Source organism: Lasiodiplodia theobromae (genome assembly GCF_012971845.1).
Source record: "Lasiodiplodia theobromae strain AM2As chromosome Unknown scaffold_26, whole genome shotgun sequence".
In the NCBI taxonomy this organism is placed as follows: domain Eukaryota; kingdom Fungi; phylum Ascomycota; class Dothideomycetes; order Botryosphaeriales; family Botryosphaeriaceae; genus Lasiodiplodia; species Lasiodiplodia theobromae.
Window position 1 is genome coordinate 308,986 of NW_023336467.1, and position 17,415 is coordinate 326,400.

Genomic DNA, 17,415 nt, shown 5'->3' on the forward strand with positions numbered 1-17,415 from the left:
CTCTTCTCCGGTCACTCCACCCACCTCAACGGTCGCACTACTTTCACCCCTTCAGCCAACCATGAGCGCTGCTGGCCCAACACCAAGAAACGATAGGTGCTCGCCGCCGCGTCGAGGCGATCGGCGACAGGACCCTAGCGCCACTTCCCCGCATCCATGCAGTAGTCACCACTCCCCCGCATCACTTGTCATCACCATAATGCCTGTCATCAGTCCACCGCGTCTACAGCGCATCAGCAAGACAATCTTGACCATGCTGGTCCGTCCAAGGCCTGCGAGTGGACCAAAGGGCCAACCGATTGAGTTAATGCACTCTCTTCCCCTCTCATCCGACACGTGCACGAGCGGCCACAAAACCTGCTGGACCTCTCCATCTCGAGATACCTACCCACCGTACTCCTAATGAGAAACCTATCCTTTCTGCCCTGATTATTCCGAGTTCAATTGAGTTTTGAAAAGTCATCTGCCGAACCAGAATGGCTCACGCCTGGTCCGATCTCCCCAAAGCCTTGGGAGGCGACAGTATCATCGCCAAAGTCAACGAGGCCCTGAAGACCGACGTCCAGTACCTAGCATTCACTAAAACAAATGCTATTGCCAATCCTGTGACATTCGGCATCAAGGCTGCCGGCAATGATGCCACAATCCTTGTCAATGTCGCCAATGCAAAGGGAAGCGCTGAGTTGGGCAGTCCAGACAAGGCCAAATTCACTCTTGTAGCACTTCCGGAACAATGGGAAGAGTTCTTCAAGCCTATTCCCAAGATGCCTTACCAGAGCTACTGGGGTATGCGTCAACGCCAACAGCCGGAACTGCATGGCTAACTCGGAACAACAGGATTGTTCGGCATGAATATCAAGCAGAAGGGTGTCGAGGTCTTAGGTGACCAAGATGCCTTTGCACACTACGCACACATCTGGCGCCGCGTCCTTGAGCTTCTTCATGATGCCCACTGTGGACCCATCCCCACCGACCCAGACCCGGCCGAGACGGACGACGACTTCATCACGGGTCGCTACATCTACGTGACGGCACCACACTGGGGGCGGACCAAGATCTTCGTCGAGAAGTCGGGCGTGGGGAAGCAGCACATTCTCTTCCTGCACACAGCCGGGTCAGACAGTAGGCAGTACCATGGCGTCATGAATGACAAGCGGCTGCGAGAGCGGCTGACCATGTACGCCTTCGACCTGCCCTCCCACGGCCGCAGCTTCCCACCGCAAGGCTCCGTACCGGGCTCGCACACCAACACCGAGGACGCGTACGTGGGCTGCATCGCCGCTGTAGTCCAGAAGCTGCAGCTGAACCGGCCCATCATCTGCGGCGCCTCCATGGCTGGCCAGGTCTGCCTCGCCATCGCCATGCGCAACGCCGAGGTCAAAGCTGGAGGCACGATTCCTCTGCAAGGGTAAGCACCGTCTCCCCATAATATTCTCTCACAAAATGTACATATCAGATACATATCATCACTGACTTCACACCCGCAGATCCGCCTACCTTAACATGCAACGCACCTTCAACGACGAATCCCCAGAAGTCAACCAAGCGCTGTGGAACCCAGAATGGGTCTACGGCATGCAGTCTCCCACAGCTCCGCCCAGCTGCAAGGCGCTGATCTGGCACACGTACTCGGCGCAGGCCTACGGCCTCTTCCACGGTGACCTCGACTTTTATTTCGGCGGCTGGGACGGCCGCGAGCGCCTCGCCTCGATCAACACGGCCGCCTGCCCCGTCTACATGCTCACCGGCGAGTACGACTGGTCCACGACGCCCGAGCTGGCGGCTGCTACCGCTGAGAAGATCTCTGGCGCCGCTCATAAGACTATGGAGGGCTTGGGGCATTTCCCGGCGACGGAGAATCCGGCCAGGTTCGTGCCGTATTTGCTGGAGGCGGTGGAGTGGATTCAGAGGGAGAGGAAGGAGAGGGGGGATTTGAGTGTGTTGAGGATGACGGATGATTAGGTTTGTGGGTGTGGTGGATGGCTGGTGTGTGCTGGTTTGCGTTCTTTCTTTTGTCGAAGTATTCTGAGCGCGTGAGGAGGGAGGAATGGGTATACATGGACTTTCTGTAAATTCTTTGCTTGCACCACTCTCGGGAGGCTGCTATATGAAATACTTCTTACGAGTTACGAGTTCGATGTCCGCGCTACTTCAGCAAGGCTGAGGTAGTTGAAGCATTTGTTCCGAAACGTGGGGTGCATGCAACGGTCTGAGATGGTTGACAGCAATCTTCAATGAGAGTGCAGTACTCAGAGTGGTCCTTCACCCATTGTTCTAAGCCCCAGATTACATTGAGATTGGATTTGATACTGTAAAAAGCTGTCTGGACTTGCCTATCTGTTTTTACACGCGTTCAGCGGAGATATGCGGTGAGATTCGCATGAATGGTGCGAGATGGCCCAGATTCTCGTACAGAGTGAGCATATCCAGGTTGGACTACTATGCCTGCGTCAAAATAAGGTTCAACGACTCGAACACTAATCGGATTTCCCGGGACTGCGAAGTCACGGGACAGACTTCCCCTGTGATCACTTGGTCGTACATATCCCGGTATGAATGCATTTAAGTTAGAAAAGAGATTTTGGGTTACTTCTCCTAGCGCAGAACTGCAACGCTGAATACCAGTGAAAGATTGGCATGGGATCGTGATCCCATGATGGGTCATTGTTACTGTCGCTTGTTTCCGCGTCTTCACCATACATTTTAAGTTAATATCCGATCTGTTAATGGTTTGTCTACAGGCGCCGCTCATCATTTGCGAATGAGTTTGTACTACATCATTTGGAGACATCACTGCGCATTCTTTGTTAATTTTGATGTAGAACGGTGATACGCGGATCCGACCATGACTCACTAAAGTATAGTTGGCCACCGCAGCCCGGGAGTCGCATGTCGATTAACGCGTTCGCTGCCGAATTTCAGTTCAACAGCCACCATGAAAGTGTTGCTCGTCAAGTTGCCTGTTGGCTTTTTAAGCATCGAAAAGTCGGGCGAACTTGCCAAAGAAGACTGGTCGCAAGAGTGATATACGTGAGTCATCACCCGTGTGCAGCTGCAGAAAGCGGGTCAGGAGATATGGTTGACGCAGGTGGCCCACGCGGGCTTGTGCGAAGCGTGCACGTCTGCCCTCAATCCTTATATAGGCTTTCCCTGGAGAAGTTTGCTGCTTTCAGTTCATCGTACACTCGTGTATGTAATTGGTGGAAAGTCCCACAGACAACTGCTCGCTTTTCGGCGTCTGTACTCGGCGGACATGGAATTCACTCGCTTCGACCTCAGGCCCTCCAGAGGTATTACAGGCTCTGTTGGAAAGTTCGAACCATGCGACAGTTCTGCCTGGCGGTTCAATGCACCATCACCAAAACTCAAAAATGCTGAAGAACTGCTTGAACCAACAATGTCGGGGGTCTCTGTTTGCGCTTTTTCTGCAACATTTGAGACCGTAGATTATGGAAATCTAACAGCGAAAGCGGAAAAGAGTGTGAGATGAGTAAGAAGGAATGAAAGAACGCCGCAGTTGGCTTCTCATTTCATGGCCGTCGCTTTCGAAGACTGAGCTTGCAATTGTTGTAAGTTGTGGAGGATGAGGCAGAGTGTCCAATGAAAAACATTGAAGAGCGAGAGTTCGGGTGAGCATGGGCTCCGAAAGATGGACGACTGATCAGGCACATGGCTTTCGAAAGCACCTCGTGACGTGCCCCCTGGAGCCGGATTTGCTTCCCAGCTGACATGATAGGCATCACTGCGTCTATTAAAGTGTAGACTCGATTGCCAATTTTTGAGCCTCGCTCTCTAAGACAAGTTGTGGGAGTTTCGGTCGCGGATGTCAGTGGTATACCAGTGGTATACTTTGGTCGGTTTCTGTGCGCGACTGCTCCTATACTCGTGGTTGGGTGCACGTGGAGTAGCCGAATTACTGGCATGCTTGGATTTTACAAAAGAGCCTCACTGTCCTCCATGAAGGAATATAGCTACTTCTGGTCAGCATCTTGTTAAAATTCTGGGTGTATGTACATAGTAGTAGGGGATTTTGTTCGTGGAGATATTATAGTAGAAATCGAGTTTAATCTGATTGGGCCTCAAGTGGGTAGTCGGCAGGGAGTGAGTTGATTTTAGATGGTTTGGATTGTAGAATATAGATATGGAAATGGCTGATTGAGTAGACGATGTCCGGACATGTCCAGATATAAGTGTTCGAGAGTGGCTCGACACATGACAATAATTGCTGCAAGGCAGATGACGCTACTTTCGCACGTGGCTGATAATACCAAGGTCAGCTAAGTGTTGGTGGGTGTAAGCTCGGGTGCTATTTGTGTATGCAACACGTCTCTGATCTGACAAAGAACCCACCCCGGTAGGATCCCGGCCCTATAAGAGGAGAGTTAGGCGGACTCGCTTAAATAGGCCGCGTCAGTAGGCTCTCCAAAGCTCCACCGGTAACAGTCCACATTGTGGGGGCCAACACGCCTCTCCGACCGAATACCTCACCGCAAGAAGAAAAAGGCCGCGGGGTGTACATATGGACGCGAGGGTACAGTGAAGAGCTCTGGGAGCGAGAGATGGTGGACGATGGACGACAGGTCATGCAGCAGGCGGCAGCTGCAAGGCCCGTCTGCCCCGCATGTCTCGATCTGGACTACAGCCTGTACGACGCGCCGCTGAGGGAGCCCTTCTTCTACCAAGGCCAGGGGCTGCGGTACCACATAACCTCGTTCTGGGAACTGGAGAAGCGCGCGACGCAGGGCTGCCGCATCTGCGCCGTCCTGCACCGCGGCATCCAAGCCGTCTGGGACGTCAAGCGCGTCGGGCTGACGGGCCATGCGATGCGCGAGTGGGAGCAGTACCGCTCCAAGGCCACCATGGGCCCGCCCGATCGCAAGGACTCTAAAATGGACGACGTCGCCTGGCAGCGCGAGGCCAGTAAGAGAACCTCGGAGGAGGACGAGAACGACAAGTTCTACCGGCCCTGCATCGAATTGCGCCCGGGACGCAGCCTGCTCGTCTCCAACGCCCTGTACAAGCGCGTGGTGCAGGCTGAGGGGCACTGGGGCCGCAAGTTGGGCCAGAATCCGCTGGAATTCGAGCACTTCCTGAGGCGGGCTCCTCTGGAGTTCTACAGCCAGCCCGGTAAAAGAAAACACCACGCACTACGACGAATAGCGGGATGCTTACATTTTGGAAAAGGACCAGCAACCACCATCCACCCGGCATTCGGACGCAAAGAGCACATCCCCGCCGCCCTCACCCCCGAGCACTACCAGCGCAAGCTCAACCAATGGCTGCGCGCATGCAGCACCCACCACCGCATCTGCTCCGACACCTCTACGACCGCCAACCCGCCCAAGCGCCTCATCTACATCCACCCGGACGGCGACGACCGGCACCTGCGCCTGATCGAGACGGCGCGCTTCCCGGGCTTCGCCGGCGCCGCCTACACGACCCTCAGCCACTGCTGGGGCAACGAATCCGACGCCCTGGCCCTCAAGAAGACGGTGCGCGCCAACCTGGACGCCCACCTCGAGCACCTGCAGGTCGAAACGCTCCCGCGCCTCTTCCGCGACGCCATCACCGTCACCCGCATGGTCGGCTGCCGCTTCCTGTGGATCGACTCGCTCTGCATCATCCAGGACAGCGCCGACGACTGGCGCCACCACGCGTATCGCATGGCCGACATCTACTCCCACTCGCACCTCAATATCGCGGCTACCGCGCTGCCCAATTCGGCGGGGAGTTTGTTCTTTTCGCGGACGCATGTGTATGAGCCTGGTGCGTTTGATAGGGAGAAGGTGCAGACGATTAGTATGGAGGCGAGGGAAGTGAGCGGTGGCGGTGGGGGTGGTGGTGGAGGGGAAGGAGGAGTGTGGGTGCGGCCCTTCCCGCAGATCACGCACGGCAACTTCCTGCTGCGCAGCCCGGAAGACCCGGCCAACCCGCTGCTGCAGCGCGGCTGGGTGTTTCAGGAGCGCCTGCTGAGCCGGCGCACGCTGCACTGCACCGCGTCGGAGCTGGTGTGGGAGTGCAGGGCGTGCACCTGGTGCGAGTGCGGCGATCTCGGGGACTGCAACGACGACGATGAACAACAAGAAGACGAAACGCAGGCCGTGCAGCAGCTCCCCACGAAGACGCAGTTCCAGAACATGTTCGAACCGGACTCGACGCCCCAGTCCCTGCTCTACGACTGGATGTCCATCGTCACCCGCTACAATCACCTACAGTTCTCACACCCGCGCGACCTGCCCTTCGCCTTCGCCGGCGTCGCGCAGAAGGTCGGCGACCGCATCAGGGACAGCGGTGGGAGCTACGTGGCTGGCTTGTGGACGGCCGATCTGCCGAGGAACTTGCTGTGGGTGGGCAATAAGAAGCGGATCGGCCACGACGAGGGCAGCCGCGTGTATCCCGTGGATTGGGAGAAGGCTGACGGAGGACCGCCTAGCTGGTCGTGGCTGTGGTATGCGAGCTGGCCTGGCGCCAGGAGCGCGCACTACTACGGGTATTTGGAGAGGGTCGAGGTGGATGCGGACGCGGTGGTGGATCTGGAGCGCCTCATTTGTAACACTGAAGATGGGAACCCGTTTGGGAGCGTTGTTGAAGGTGTCTTGAGGATGCGCGGGCGTGTTATCCGGGGGAAGCTCCGGACGGGTGAACCGAAATTGGTCCCGAAGGGCTTCTCGTACAGCCACGTTAGAGAGGATGCGTACGTCACCTTTGAGAAGTTTGGCCGCACGCTGGGGTTCCCGATTGGCACTGATTGCTACCTCTTCGTTCGAGACTCGGAGGGCCAGGAGATCGAGCAGGAAGTTACATGCTTGCTCGTAGGTCATGAGAGAGAAAGAGTTGATGCTAAATGGTCTAAAAAAGAGCTTCGTTTCTTCGTGCTCATTTTGGCGCGAGCTGGGCAAAGGCGAAGCTACAGGAGAATAGGTATCGCACGATGGCCCAAGTCAAGCCAAGTGTTCAAAGATGAAGCTGTTGCCGAGGTAGAAATAGAGTAACTGGAGATCGTGTGAAAGCATAAGTTCTATGAGTTTTGGGAAGCGCTGTTCGCCCTTGACATCAGCTCCAGAATAATCCTTCATTGGAAAATGGTTGAAGCTGGATATTGATTAGACATGTAAGACCGTGGATGGGCTGTCTCAAGGCCCAATACTCTGTGAATTTGCTGACATATCCATGAACAGTGAATCGGAAATCCTCCTATGATTACTCAATTTCAATTTCTGAAAGCCTAAGAAACACCCTGCCAACAACTGAAGGCTCGCTGCTATTACCACGCTCCTGCCAATCTGAAATGCTTCAGTGCTCTGTTTTCTCATATTTGTTTCGTTCATCAACTCGCCTGAAAGTTTGTTCACATCCCGCGATTCGACAAGGTGGTCTGCCTCCTTGACGTTTTGCAGTGCGAAAGTGCCTGTGCCAGTTACAATTTGTCTTAAAGGACTTGCCACATTCTTCGCAGTACCAATTCTTCTCTCTAGAGGGTTTCGTCTTCTTCAAGGCAGATATTTCCTCCTGCGAGGACGTTCGCTTCCTGGAGGGGGCTCGGCCGTTGAGGGTGGGATGTTGATGGGTCGAGGTGCATTATGGAGAAAGGGGAGCGAGACTCGCAATGGTTATATACCTCGTATGGTGACTTGCGAACAGGCTTGGGACCATTCAAACTAAGGAGCTGGTCAAATCATATACTGCATGATTCCCAGGTTCCCGTTGTATGGCAAGAGAACAACTGTTTCTGATGTGGGTATGGGGTTTAGTCTGCACGCTTGCCGGGGGCGGGGCTCGTTGCCTAACGGATCAGCTATGGCGCCACAACCCGTTCGGTCCATGACGGAAGCGAAGTGTTACACAGTACACTGCTGGCTGCGAATCTAAGCGGAAGCGACCGAGTCAGCTTCAGCCTTCTCGTGTTTTAGACCCCAATGCATGAAAGATTCCCAAAACCTGACCAATCATGACACTGCACTTTTGTATGGGAATCAGCATCATGGCAATTCATGATTAGGCCGCCTCTTTTGGGAATCAGTAACGTGGTCAGAGTCTTTGAATACCGGCGACCATTACTGCTTCACTGCTAGCTAGTGTTGCACCAGGAATCGAGAATCGGGTTGGATCGGGCAGCGGAGGCTAAAGGAATTGATTCCCATCGAGCATGAATGCATACTAAGTTGTCTATATATTTCGACCTCATCTCGAACCCAGCTTAATGGATACTTCAAAGCATCAGGTTCAAGACAATTTTCACAAGAGGAATCAGAATGTCAGATCAAAAAGCCAACAAAGGACCGAGGCAAGTAGTGCACCTGTCTTCGTAGAAATGAGGAATTGTGCGCTAATACTGCAAAGAAGACATCAGAAACAGGACTACCCACTTCAAGGCACGGGCTCCTGGACGGAGAACTGCGCAGGTTCAGATCATCAGAATCGTCAGGCCTTTGATTCCAACCAAACAACTCCTCTGATACCATCATCGGGACAACAGATCACCAACAACGGTGATCCAATGTGCCGATTCCTCAATGAAGTTCCACACGATGCCGGCCAGGTCATGCTGTGGATCGGCGAGCCGCGGCGCAACGATTCAAACAAATGAACCCTATGTCAACGAAAAAAGTGCCCCAAGTGGGAAGTTTCAGGGTGGAATGAGGGTATTTTTCTTCTTTGAGGAGGCTACTGGACGATTTAAGCACTGGTCAATGGTTTCGTAGATGTGGCTCATAGTTCAGAATCAAGTCATTTTACGAATACTTTGCACATAGACATTTATGGTGTAAAACTCGAAAGGACTATCACCATCTTAACCAAGATTGAGATAACCGCATGCAACAAAATCTTGAATTTTGTTCCTATACCAAAACGCATATCAGTAACACAGACTAAGCACTACGATCCGGGAACAATTATTAAGCTTGATCTGCATTCCCAAAATTGAGTGCGGAGGCAGTTCGTCCTGATAGCTCCTCCTCCACAGTTTTCCTCCAGCCGAAAAGGATGTTGAGAGCTGTTCGAATATGGTCAATGGACAGTGGCAATTTCTGATGCAGCGCTATGGATATCCCATTGCTGATTAGATTCTTGCCGGCCATTGAGGTCATGACTCGCAAGTTCATCAAGATGAATATCATCAATCGTGGTCTGCAACTGCGTAGCCTTGGTAAGTCTGCTGAAAAAGGTCCGCCATAATTGCTTGCGGGAAGCGAAGTCAAGGTCGGGATAGTGGAGGCTGGAAGGGCGGGCGGCGCTGCCGGTCGGCGTGTATCTGAGAGAAAAGGAGGATCTGGGTGGGTGGGCTGGGTCGGCGTGTGGAGTGCGGTTGCCGGAGAACAGGGGCATGGGCCGCCTGGATGATAAGGTCGAGAGATTTGATGTGGATGATGGTTGTGATTTGGAGCCTTATATTGTTTAGCGGTTGATGTCTCCTATCTCAGGAAGAAGCTACTAATAATAGTGGCACAGTCCCATGTCCTACCAGACTTTAAGAACAAATTCCTACTTGATAGCTGTTTCTGTACACTTATTGCCAGATAGCCTTGTTCTCTTCCACAAACTCGTCAAATGTCTGGCCCTTACTGCCAGTGATCAGCTCTAACTCGTCAGTCTGTATCTGCCCGTCGCTTTCATTCTTAGCGGCATTCGCCTCGGTCATGGCCAGGTAGTTGGCCCAGTATTCCGGCAATCCGTTCTTGAGGAAGTTCTGCCTCCTGTCCTCCTCCGACATCTTCACGTGCTCAACTTTCTTCCCAATACCCTTGCTCAGCTTCTCGGTGATCTGCAGAAAGGAATGCATTAGCCAAAAAAAAGTGGAGCTGCAGGGGTGTAGAGAGAGAGAGATCACGTACCTCATCGTACGTCAGCTTCTCCGGCCCGGTGACGCGATGCCTGTTGGACTTCAGCTTGTCCGCCGTCGTAAGCAGCTTGGCTGCCATGGCAGCGATGTCCTTGGCGCTGATGAAGGGGATCCTGCCATCGCCCGTCGCCGTGTGCAGCTTGCCTTCGGTCCGGATCTCCTGCAGGTGCCAGCCCTCGGAGAAGTTATCTGCGTGTGGACGATTATTCTCGTCAGATCCTTGCTTCTTTCGGGAATTCGGGGCCAGAAAGAAGGATTTCCACTCACCCATGAACCACGTCGGCTTCAACACGCAGTGCTCGACACCGACGTCGATCAAGTGCTGCCACACCTCGCCCGCCATGGGCGTGCCCGGCTCGCTCGAGCCGCCGCCGCACATGACGAAGCGCTTGACGCCGTGCTTCTTGACGGCGTAGTCGATGAAGTCGTTGGCCGCCGCGACGATGCTGAAGTCGGCGCCGAGGACGATGTAGGCGGCGGTAATAGTCTCGCCGCCGGGGAAGCTGTGGTCGAACGGCGCGCTCCATGTTGACTTGTCGTACCAGTCGAACTTGACTTTGGGCATGCCGGCGGGAACGGCGTCGGGCCGGCGCGCGGCCATCACGAATGGGACGTTGGTGTCGCGCAGGATGGCGCCGAGGCGCACTGAGGTTTTGGCTGTGCCGCCGGTGACGAGGATGGCCATTGTTGTTGGGGGAAAGATGGGGATTCGAGGGTTTGTGAGAGCTGTGTTTATCTACTGTATGTTGTGTTGATGTATTTGGATCTCTTTTATGTAGTTCAATTTTAACTCCGTTCGGTGGATGCTAACTCCGTTGGCCGGCACCCCGAGTGACGTCGAGAACTAACTCCAGTAACTCCGCTGTGGCTGTGTCTGTGGTCAGCACTAGTTCGAGAGAAGTCTGTCTTGTGGCTTGGATCATCAGGAACGATAAGAATGCAGGTCCAATCTTGAATTGTGCCACCATTTCTGCTGTAATTGGGCTCGAATTGGTCTAGCGCTATTCCGAGAAGGAATTTTGTGGGGTTGAGGATGAGTTGGCTGATCAGCAACGTCATCTAAAAAGCAAAGAAAAAAGCGGGGAAAAGAAAACCTATGGAGAATTCGTCAACATGCTCAGGATACAGATAATATGCGGTTCGGCATACGTACACATCTGAGAGGAGCTGGGCTACGGAGAACTGATATTAGGAACAAAAAAGAAAGAAAAAACCATGTAAAAAGATCCCGGTAAGCTCTCACGTCAAGGGGTAAAGGATGTCCGGTCATGACAAACATAGAAGGAGAGGCAAAAATGAGAATTAGCACCCCCTAGTTCTTTAAAGAGAACGCCTGATAATAACGAATTAAAATGGGAAACTTTTTCGAGAGCCCCAACTCCCATACTCCTAAAGTTGTGCTGGAACGGACTCCAAATGGTTACGGCGCGAGTTGATGCGGAGTTGCCTTTCCTCCCAGTTCATGCGGTTGTGGTCTTCCACTCAGTTCCTGGACAGGAGACGATTCCATTTCGAATCTTTCGGGAGGAGGTGCTTCATGGATTTCAGACCTCTTTCTTCGCGACCGCCGCCACAACAAAAAGCCCAAAAGCGGCAACGCAACGGCTCCCAATGCGGCCCCAACGCCGATTCCAGCCCCGGCACCAGCTGAGAGTCCAGAATCCCCTGTAGAAGTTGAGACGGTGGTGGGGCTTGCAAGGGTAGTGGAAGTCGCAGCGGCCGATACCAGTGTTGGAATAGACGTTGTGACAACCTCGCCTGAAATGGTTGTCGTCATGTTGACCACTCTCGCGTACGGAATGCTGGTGGAGAAAACAGTACGCTCGTCGTAGTCACTGGAACAACAGTCCCGGAGAAGCTTACTCCTTCCGCAGCAATATGTCTCTGTATCTGGACAATACGCCAGTTCGCAATTTCCTGCGCCGTCCTGCCACGCTCTTTAGATTGTGAGACTGCACCGATCAAAAGGAGCCCACCTGGTAGCAAGAATTGATGAATATTTTCATGTCCTTACAGGCCGGATCATTCCATGTTGGGTCCGTGCATGATTCGATCCAAAAGCCTTGCTTGCCTTCATCGTCCGGGGCGACTTGATCGTTGTTGGCACAAAGCCCATTCGGTAGGCACCAGTCGGGCGACCAGCCATTTTCTGCGAAATTGTGGCAGCACATTGAATACGCTGAAGCCTGGTCGCACGGTGTATGCGTGCGCTTCTGCGCTGTGCCATCGGCTCTGTAGCATGTTGTCGATGAGTTGTCCCTCATTATGGGCGCAGGGCGTGGGAGAAGGAGCGAAACAGAGGGCGCCAGAGTATAAGTATGTATCACGCTGAGTGTGGGGGACGTGCATGGCCAAGGGCTGAAGTGTCTCACATGCCTGGGGTCATGCAGCTGATGCTCGCCACATCACAAACAAACTTGTCCCATTTGGCAGGCCACGAAGCAGCATTACAGACTTCTGTGCTACATTACATGCCCACCAATCCATCTTAGCTCCTACTTGGTCTGCAACGGTAGTACAGAGGCTCACCACTGTTGAAATCTATTCGACGCGTGGAGTAGGGCTTACATTTTTCCCAATTTGGGCATTGTACAATTGTCAATGCAGTTGCTGACTCACGCATGAGAGTGGGTCGATTTTCCCTTGGCGTCAGCCCGGCTCGAGTTAATTTGACTCGGGAAGGGAAATCCCTTTAGCTGGTGTTCTAATGGTTGCTATTCGCCTGAAACATTGTGTCACATAATTGTGGTAAAGGCGGCGGTAGGTGGACTCCAGGCGGTATCTGGGTCCTACATGATCAAACCCTTACAGATGAGAGCCGAAAGAAAGGGGTTACCGCAATGGGACTCATGATTCAGAGGCTATCAGAACATATTTCCAATTTTGAGAGCTAATTCGGGAGAATTGATATCACTTTAAAAAAAATATAAAGGCAGGAAAAGAGGAGGGAGTGGTAGCAAGTCAGTGATGCAGCGGTGGTGGTAGTGGCGGCGGTGATAAAGACAGCCAACATCGCAGATAGAAGATAGTTGATGTACAGAGATGAACTACATTCTATGCGAGACCGTATTTGGCGCGGATAGCTCTATCGGACAGAAATGCGCGCGGTGCGCGAAGAAGCGTTCCGCGCGGACGCGCTGCTCGGGGACGTGTTACGCGGGTGAGCAAAATGCATGTATATAAGGCCATTCAGTAAGCCATTCTGCCACTACAAACCCCGGTCAAGGGCGAGATTAGTGTACCATAGCGAAACCCCCGAACTAGTGGTGCCGGCTGCTTGGATGTTCAGACTGGGTTCCGGCCATTATTGTAGGAACATCTTCAAAGGGTTTCAAGTTCGATTCCCCCCTCTTTTTTGCATTTTTTTTTCCCTCGCCTTTGTTCCCACCGTCTTCTTCAGCCTGGCCGTGGGGATCATGCAGTATGAGATGCTGCTTTTCCCCGTTGGCCCAGCACGAAAACTACCTCGCAACACGTAAATATCAACGGTAGACAATCTTCTATGCAGGCGCTTTGTGAACCCAAAGGGTTTTCATACCATGCGCATGGTGTCTGGATCCTACATTTGTTAATGAACATTATCATCTTCTTGTCGTGGCGGAATCGCCCGCCACGGCAGAAACAATGGCTTGTTCATTCTTGTACAGAATTTCCGCAAAAGGTCTTACTTAGATAGCATTATAGCAATGGCACCATGGAATGCTCCCGGAGAGTGGTATCTGACGAATGTGTGGGCTCCATGGTCTTCTATTCGGAACAGTGTAGTCGCTTCAGACGTCTTGCCCTCCACGAAGCTCGGGCGACGACAATGACTGTTGCAGCCACAACGGCGAACACGACACGCAGGACAATAACCGCACCGTCCCCGACGACAACGAAGGCCAAAATCCCGGAAGCGGGCCCAAATGCCCCGTCCGCCACGAAAACGCAGAACGCTATCTCCTTCAGCCACGACAACCTCGAGCCGGTCCCACGCAAAAAGGCCAGCCCAGCCACCCGCGACTGCTTCGTTACCCCACTAAGCCCTCCTCACCCGCAAGTTTTGCAGCCGCCCTATCCATACCAAGGTCCTCACCTCCTCCCCCGATCCGGGCATCACGATCGACATTCGTCAACGCGGGCTCGCAAGCGCTATACCGAACGTCCTTCCGCAACGAACCTTGACAAGGATACACAAGGCGTCTCTTGTCGCATGACTGCACCCGACTGCGCCGGGAGAATGGCCCGGAATAATTGAGACTAAGGTGAGAGGAAAACCGTATGGGCTGAGCCTAGAAGTAGTGGAGCTCTTCAAATAAAAGCCTGGTTGGATACTGACTTGATCTTGAGCGAGAAGGACTGTGCAGGATGGCAGCAATCTTTCGACTTCAGATACCATGAATCTAAAAGTAAACTTGTAGCTGGCAGAAGTCCCTTTCAAGATTACGACGAGAGGATGGTTCAACAGGTATATTCATTCTTTGAGCTTAGAGAGAACGGATAGATAAAGTTGCTACTGAAAATTGCTTTAAATACAAGGAGAAAAATTTAGACAGCTTTCTTGTGACCATATTCCGTGCTTAGAGACTATAAGTAGACGCATTGCTCTTGTCTAGAAAGATTTGAGAAGTACCATGCAAGCTTTTTGGCGAGACGCCACTTGTGTTGTGCTAATCCTAATTCGATATCTTATTAATTATGACTGCAGGCCTACCCACACTGCCTGTAAGACCAATAAGGAAGAAGGGAACCTACTATTAGCGCTTTTAGCGCAAGTGATGTAAAAGGACTGGCAGGGAAGCTGACTCAACACATCCATATATTATCCGGCGAACTCTTTTCGCCGAGGTTTACTTCTTAGTGAGGTCCCCTAGTTAACCTCACTACGGTCACTGTAGCCTTCTTGCGCCCACATCCTGATACAAGATTCAAAGCAGGTACCACCCGTCTGATTTGACGATGGTTATAAATTCGGTGACTGCCAGCATTCTATCGGAGACTATAGGTTTGGGATGTGCACCAGTGGTCTTTCAATTCACTTGTTAATGCAAAGTGGACGTTTGCTCTGAATGTACTGTACAATAGGACATTGATAGAAGTTCTATCGGAGAATCATCTTCATTATCAACCCCTTGCTGTGACAGCGCAAGAAATGTAAAGTGAGAGCAAGGCCCTTAGAACATGGACTCGCTTAATGTGAACCTTCAAGGTGTGCCATCCAAATCCGGCCAAAACTACATCTCCCCATAGAGCGGCTTGTCACGACCCTCGGTCAAAATGCGCAGGAGTCGGCCATAGAGGGGATCATGGAAGCTCTCCTCATCCTCCTCCTTCTCCTTCCTCTTCCGCTCCTCCTCCTCCTGCTCCTTCGTCTTCCTCTCAGGTCCGCTTTCGCGCCATCCCCTGTCCAACTCGTAGTAGAGTGGGCCAAGTCGAGGGTCCGAGAGTATGGAGCCATCCGAGTCTGAATCGCTCTCTCCTTCCATCTGCTCGTCCCTAGCCCCCTCATTGTCCTTCTGGCTTGCTTGGTAGTCTTCCTCAACGCTGGGAATAGGGATATCTGGATCCTCAACGCTGGGCATAGGGATGTCTGGATCCTCGATGCTAGGAATGGGGACGTCCGGATCCAGGTTTTCGACATCCATCAGGGAAAGCTGGGGGATCCTGTTCCTTGCATGCTTCTGCAAGTTCTGTGACTGGCGGTGCTGCATGTACTGCTGAGCTGAGGCAGAGTGCTCTGAGGTGCTCATAGCCGCCATGTTTCCCAGCCTCTTTGACCTGTTCTTGGTGCCAGTCTCGGTGGGATACGCCTCAGGCCAGAGCTTGTCAGGGCGAACCAGACCGGCAACTAGATCGGCCATGACGTTTCCCTCTACGCCACGGTGTCCGGGCTGCCAGTGAAACTCGAGCTTAACGTCAGGGGTCTCCGACAGCTCCACCATCTTCTGCATGACCTTGAACAAGAGCGGCCAGTCCCAATCAGGCAACTGGCGAGTCCTCGCCATCTTCAGGATCACCTTTAGGAGCGTCTGAGCATCGGTGAAGATCAGCAGCTTGGCGATGGTGAAGTCGACTGCCAGCCGCTCCTGTGCCACAACCATGGCCCGGTAGAAGCCGTCCAGCTCGGCGTTGTTGTTGCTGAAGAGCAGAGGGGTCGGGTAGCCGCGCATCTGCCATTCCTTGTCTGTCGGGTTCTTCCTGAATGCGACGCTTGAGCTTGTCCACCTGCGGCTGGCCGGCTTGACCTTGCACTCCTGGCCGCCCAGGTGCACCTGCGTGACACCAGCAGGGATGTTGCCAGAGGCCGATCCGTCGCAGAAGAGAGCCAAAACGCCGTCATCAGCGCGGCGGTCAGAATATCTTGTCGCGAAGGCTTTCGCCTTGGAATGGTCCTTCTCAAGCCTGACGAGCGCGGCGCACTTGGCCACCAGCGGTTCGAAGTCTTTCCAGGTGAGCGGGGCGGGCGGCGGGTTCATCAGCACCGCTATGGCGAGCGCGGTGGGCGGGTGGTCGGACATGGTGTTGGTGAGGTGGATCTGCTGAGCATCAGTATGGCTGTTCTGGTGATAGCTGTCGCCTCGTATTTGGGCGGCGAGGAGAGGTGAGCTTACGGAGCGGGATAGAGGGAGGAGCTGTTGCGCTTGCGCGCTCTGCGGTGGTCTTGGTGGTGGTCGCAAGCTGGCAGCGACGGCGGAGCTGCGGCGGTGCGACGGTGGAGGTTGTGGGTGTTGTCGCGGATTGGAAGATGGCGACGATGATATGGACAGAGGACACGGCACGGACCTGACGCGCCTTCCTCATCTGTGCCTTGGGCTACCGATGCGCAGGTGAGGCCATGTTGCCTAGGTGAATGTCTGCTAGTACTTTCCATGCTCAAATCACTTTTCACCTGCCACTGTGCTCCAGCGAGGCCAGAGAAGATACATCAACCCAAACAGGCACACGTCACGAATCCGACTTTTGAACCACTCCCTGGATATGCATAAGATGTAAATATGCTTCCAAAGAGCTATATAACTGTTTCCGAGTCCACCAATCCGCCATTGCTGTGAAGAGGCGTTGCTTGAAGCATTCTTATATGCTGAAAACACTTCGCGATTACGTGCAAAGAACATACGTTTTAGGAAACATAAAAGAATGACACTTATTATAAGTGATGTATCATGATATCTATGCTATTTATAGTCATTATTCCGCTCTGTGGGTGTTTTGTGACGGAAGTGATGAGACGGGAGGACGGCGGGGTCGCTGTAAGCGGCAACTTGGCGACGGCGGCGCTTGCCACTTTCCTTGCATTAAAGCACTTATTTCAAGCAGTAAAACATTTAATACTACGGAAGCGTAGTTGGAGCGGTAGTCCGGACGCAAATGTTGGATTTTTAATTTTGCAAACGCGTCCAGATAAGAGCTTCAGATCTCCCAAGTTGTTGTAATTTATTACATGCAGGCTACCTTGGTTACCACTTTACTCTCTGCTAGAAATATGTGCAATGCCGCATGGAAATTATGGAAAGGGAAAGCGGCGCCCCACTAAGCGGTTAATTACTGCCGAAGGCGTTGTTGGCAGGTGCGATCATCAAGAGGGGTATTTAGTG

General features: G+C 53.0%; 4 protein-coding genes across 4 annotated transcripts; 2 read left to right on the forward strand and 2 right to left on the reverse strand.

The window, feature by feature from the left end:
* Positions 1–476: 476 nt before the first annotated feature.
* On the forward strand, positions 477–1,962 carry LTHEOB_8310 (Alpha beta hydrolase fold protein; the record flags this gene model as incomplete). Its single annotated transcript, XM_035517774.1, has 3 exons — positions 477–786; positions 838–1,408; positions 1,488–1,962. 3 exons carry the CDS (start codon positions 477–479, stop codon positions 1,960–1,962), a joined length of 1,356 nt encoding a protein of 451 aa, XP_035370430.1.
* Positions 1,963–4,559: 2,597 nt separating this feature from the next.
* LTHEOB_8311 (Het domain-containing protein) lies at positions 4,560–7,181 on the forward strand (the record flags this gene model as incomplete). Its single annotated transcript, XM_035517775.1, has 3 exons — positions 4,560–5,127; positions 5,185–6,812; positions 7,179–7,181. 3 exons carry the CDS (start codon positions 4,560–4,562, stop codon positions 7,179–7,181), a joined length of 2,199 nt encoding a protein of 732 aa, XP_035370431.1.
* Positions 7,182–9,508: 2,327 nt separating this feature from the next.
* On the reverse strand, positions 9,509–10,526 carry LTHEOB_8312 (Agroclavine dehydrogenase; the record flags this gene model as incomplete). Its single annotated transcript, XM_035517776.1, has 3 exons — positions 9,509–9,763; positions 9,834–10,030; positions 10,109–10,526. The coding sequence occupies 3 exons, from the start codon at positions 10,524–10,526 to the stop codon at positions 9,509–9,511; spliced, it is 870 nt and encodes a 289-aa protein (XP_035370432.1).
* A 4,528-nt stretch (positions 10,527–15,054) lies between these two features.
* Positions 15,055–16,338, reverse strand: LTHEOB_8313 (uncharacterized protein; the record flags this gene model as incomplete). The annotated part of the gene is made up of 1 exon (XM_035517777.1): positions 15,055–16,338. One exon carries the CDS (start codon positions 16,336–16,338, stop codon positions 15,055–15,057), a length of 1,284 nt encoding a protein of 427 aa, XP_035370433.1.
* Between the last annotated feature and the right edge of the window lie 1,077 nt (positions 16,339–17,415).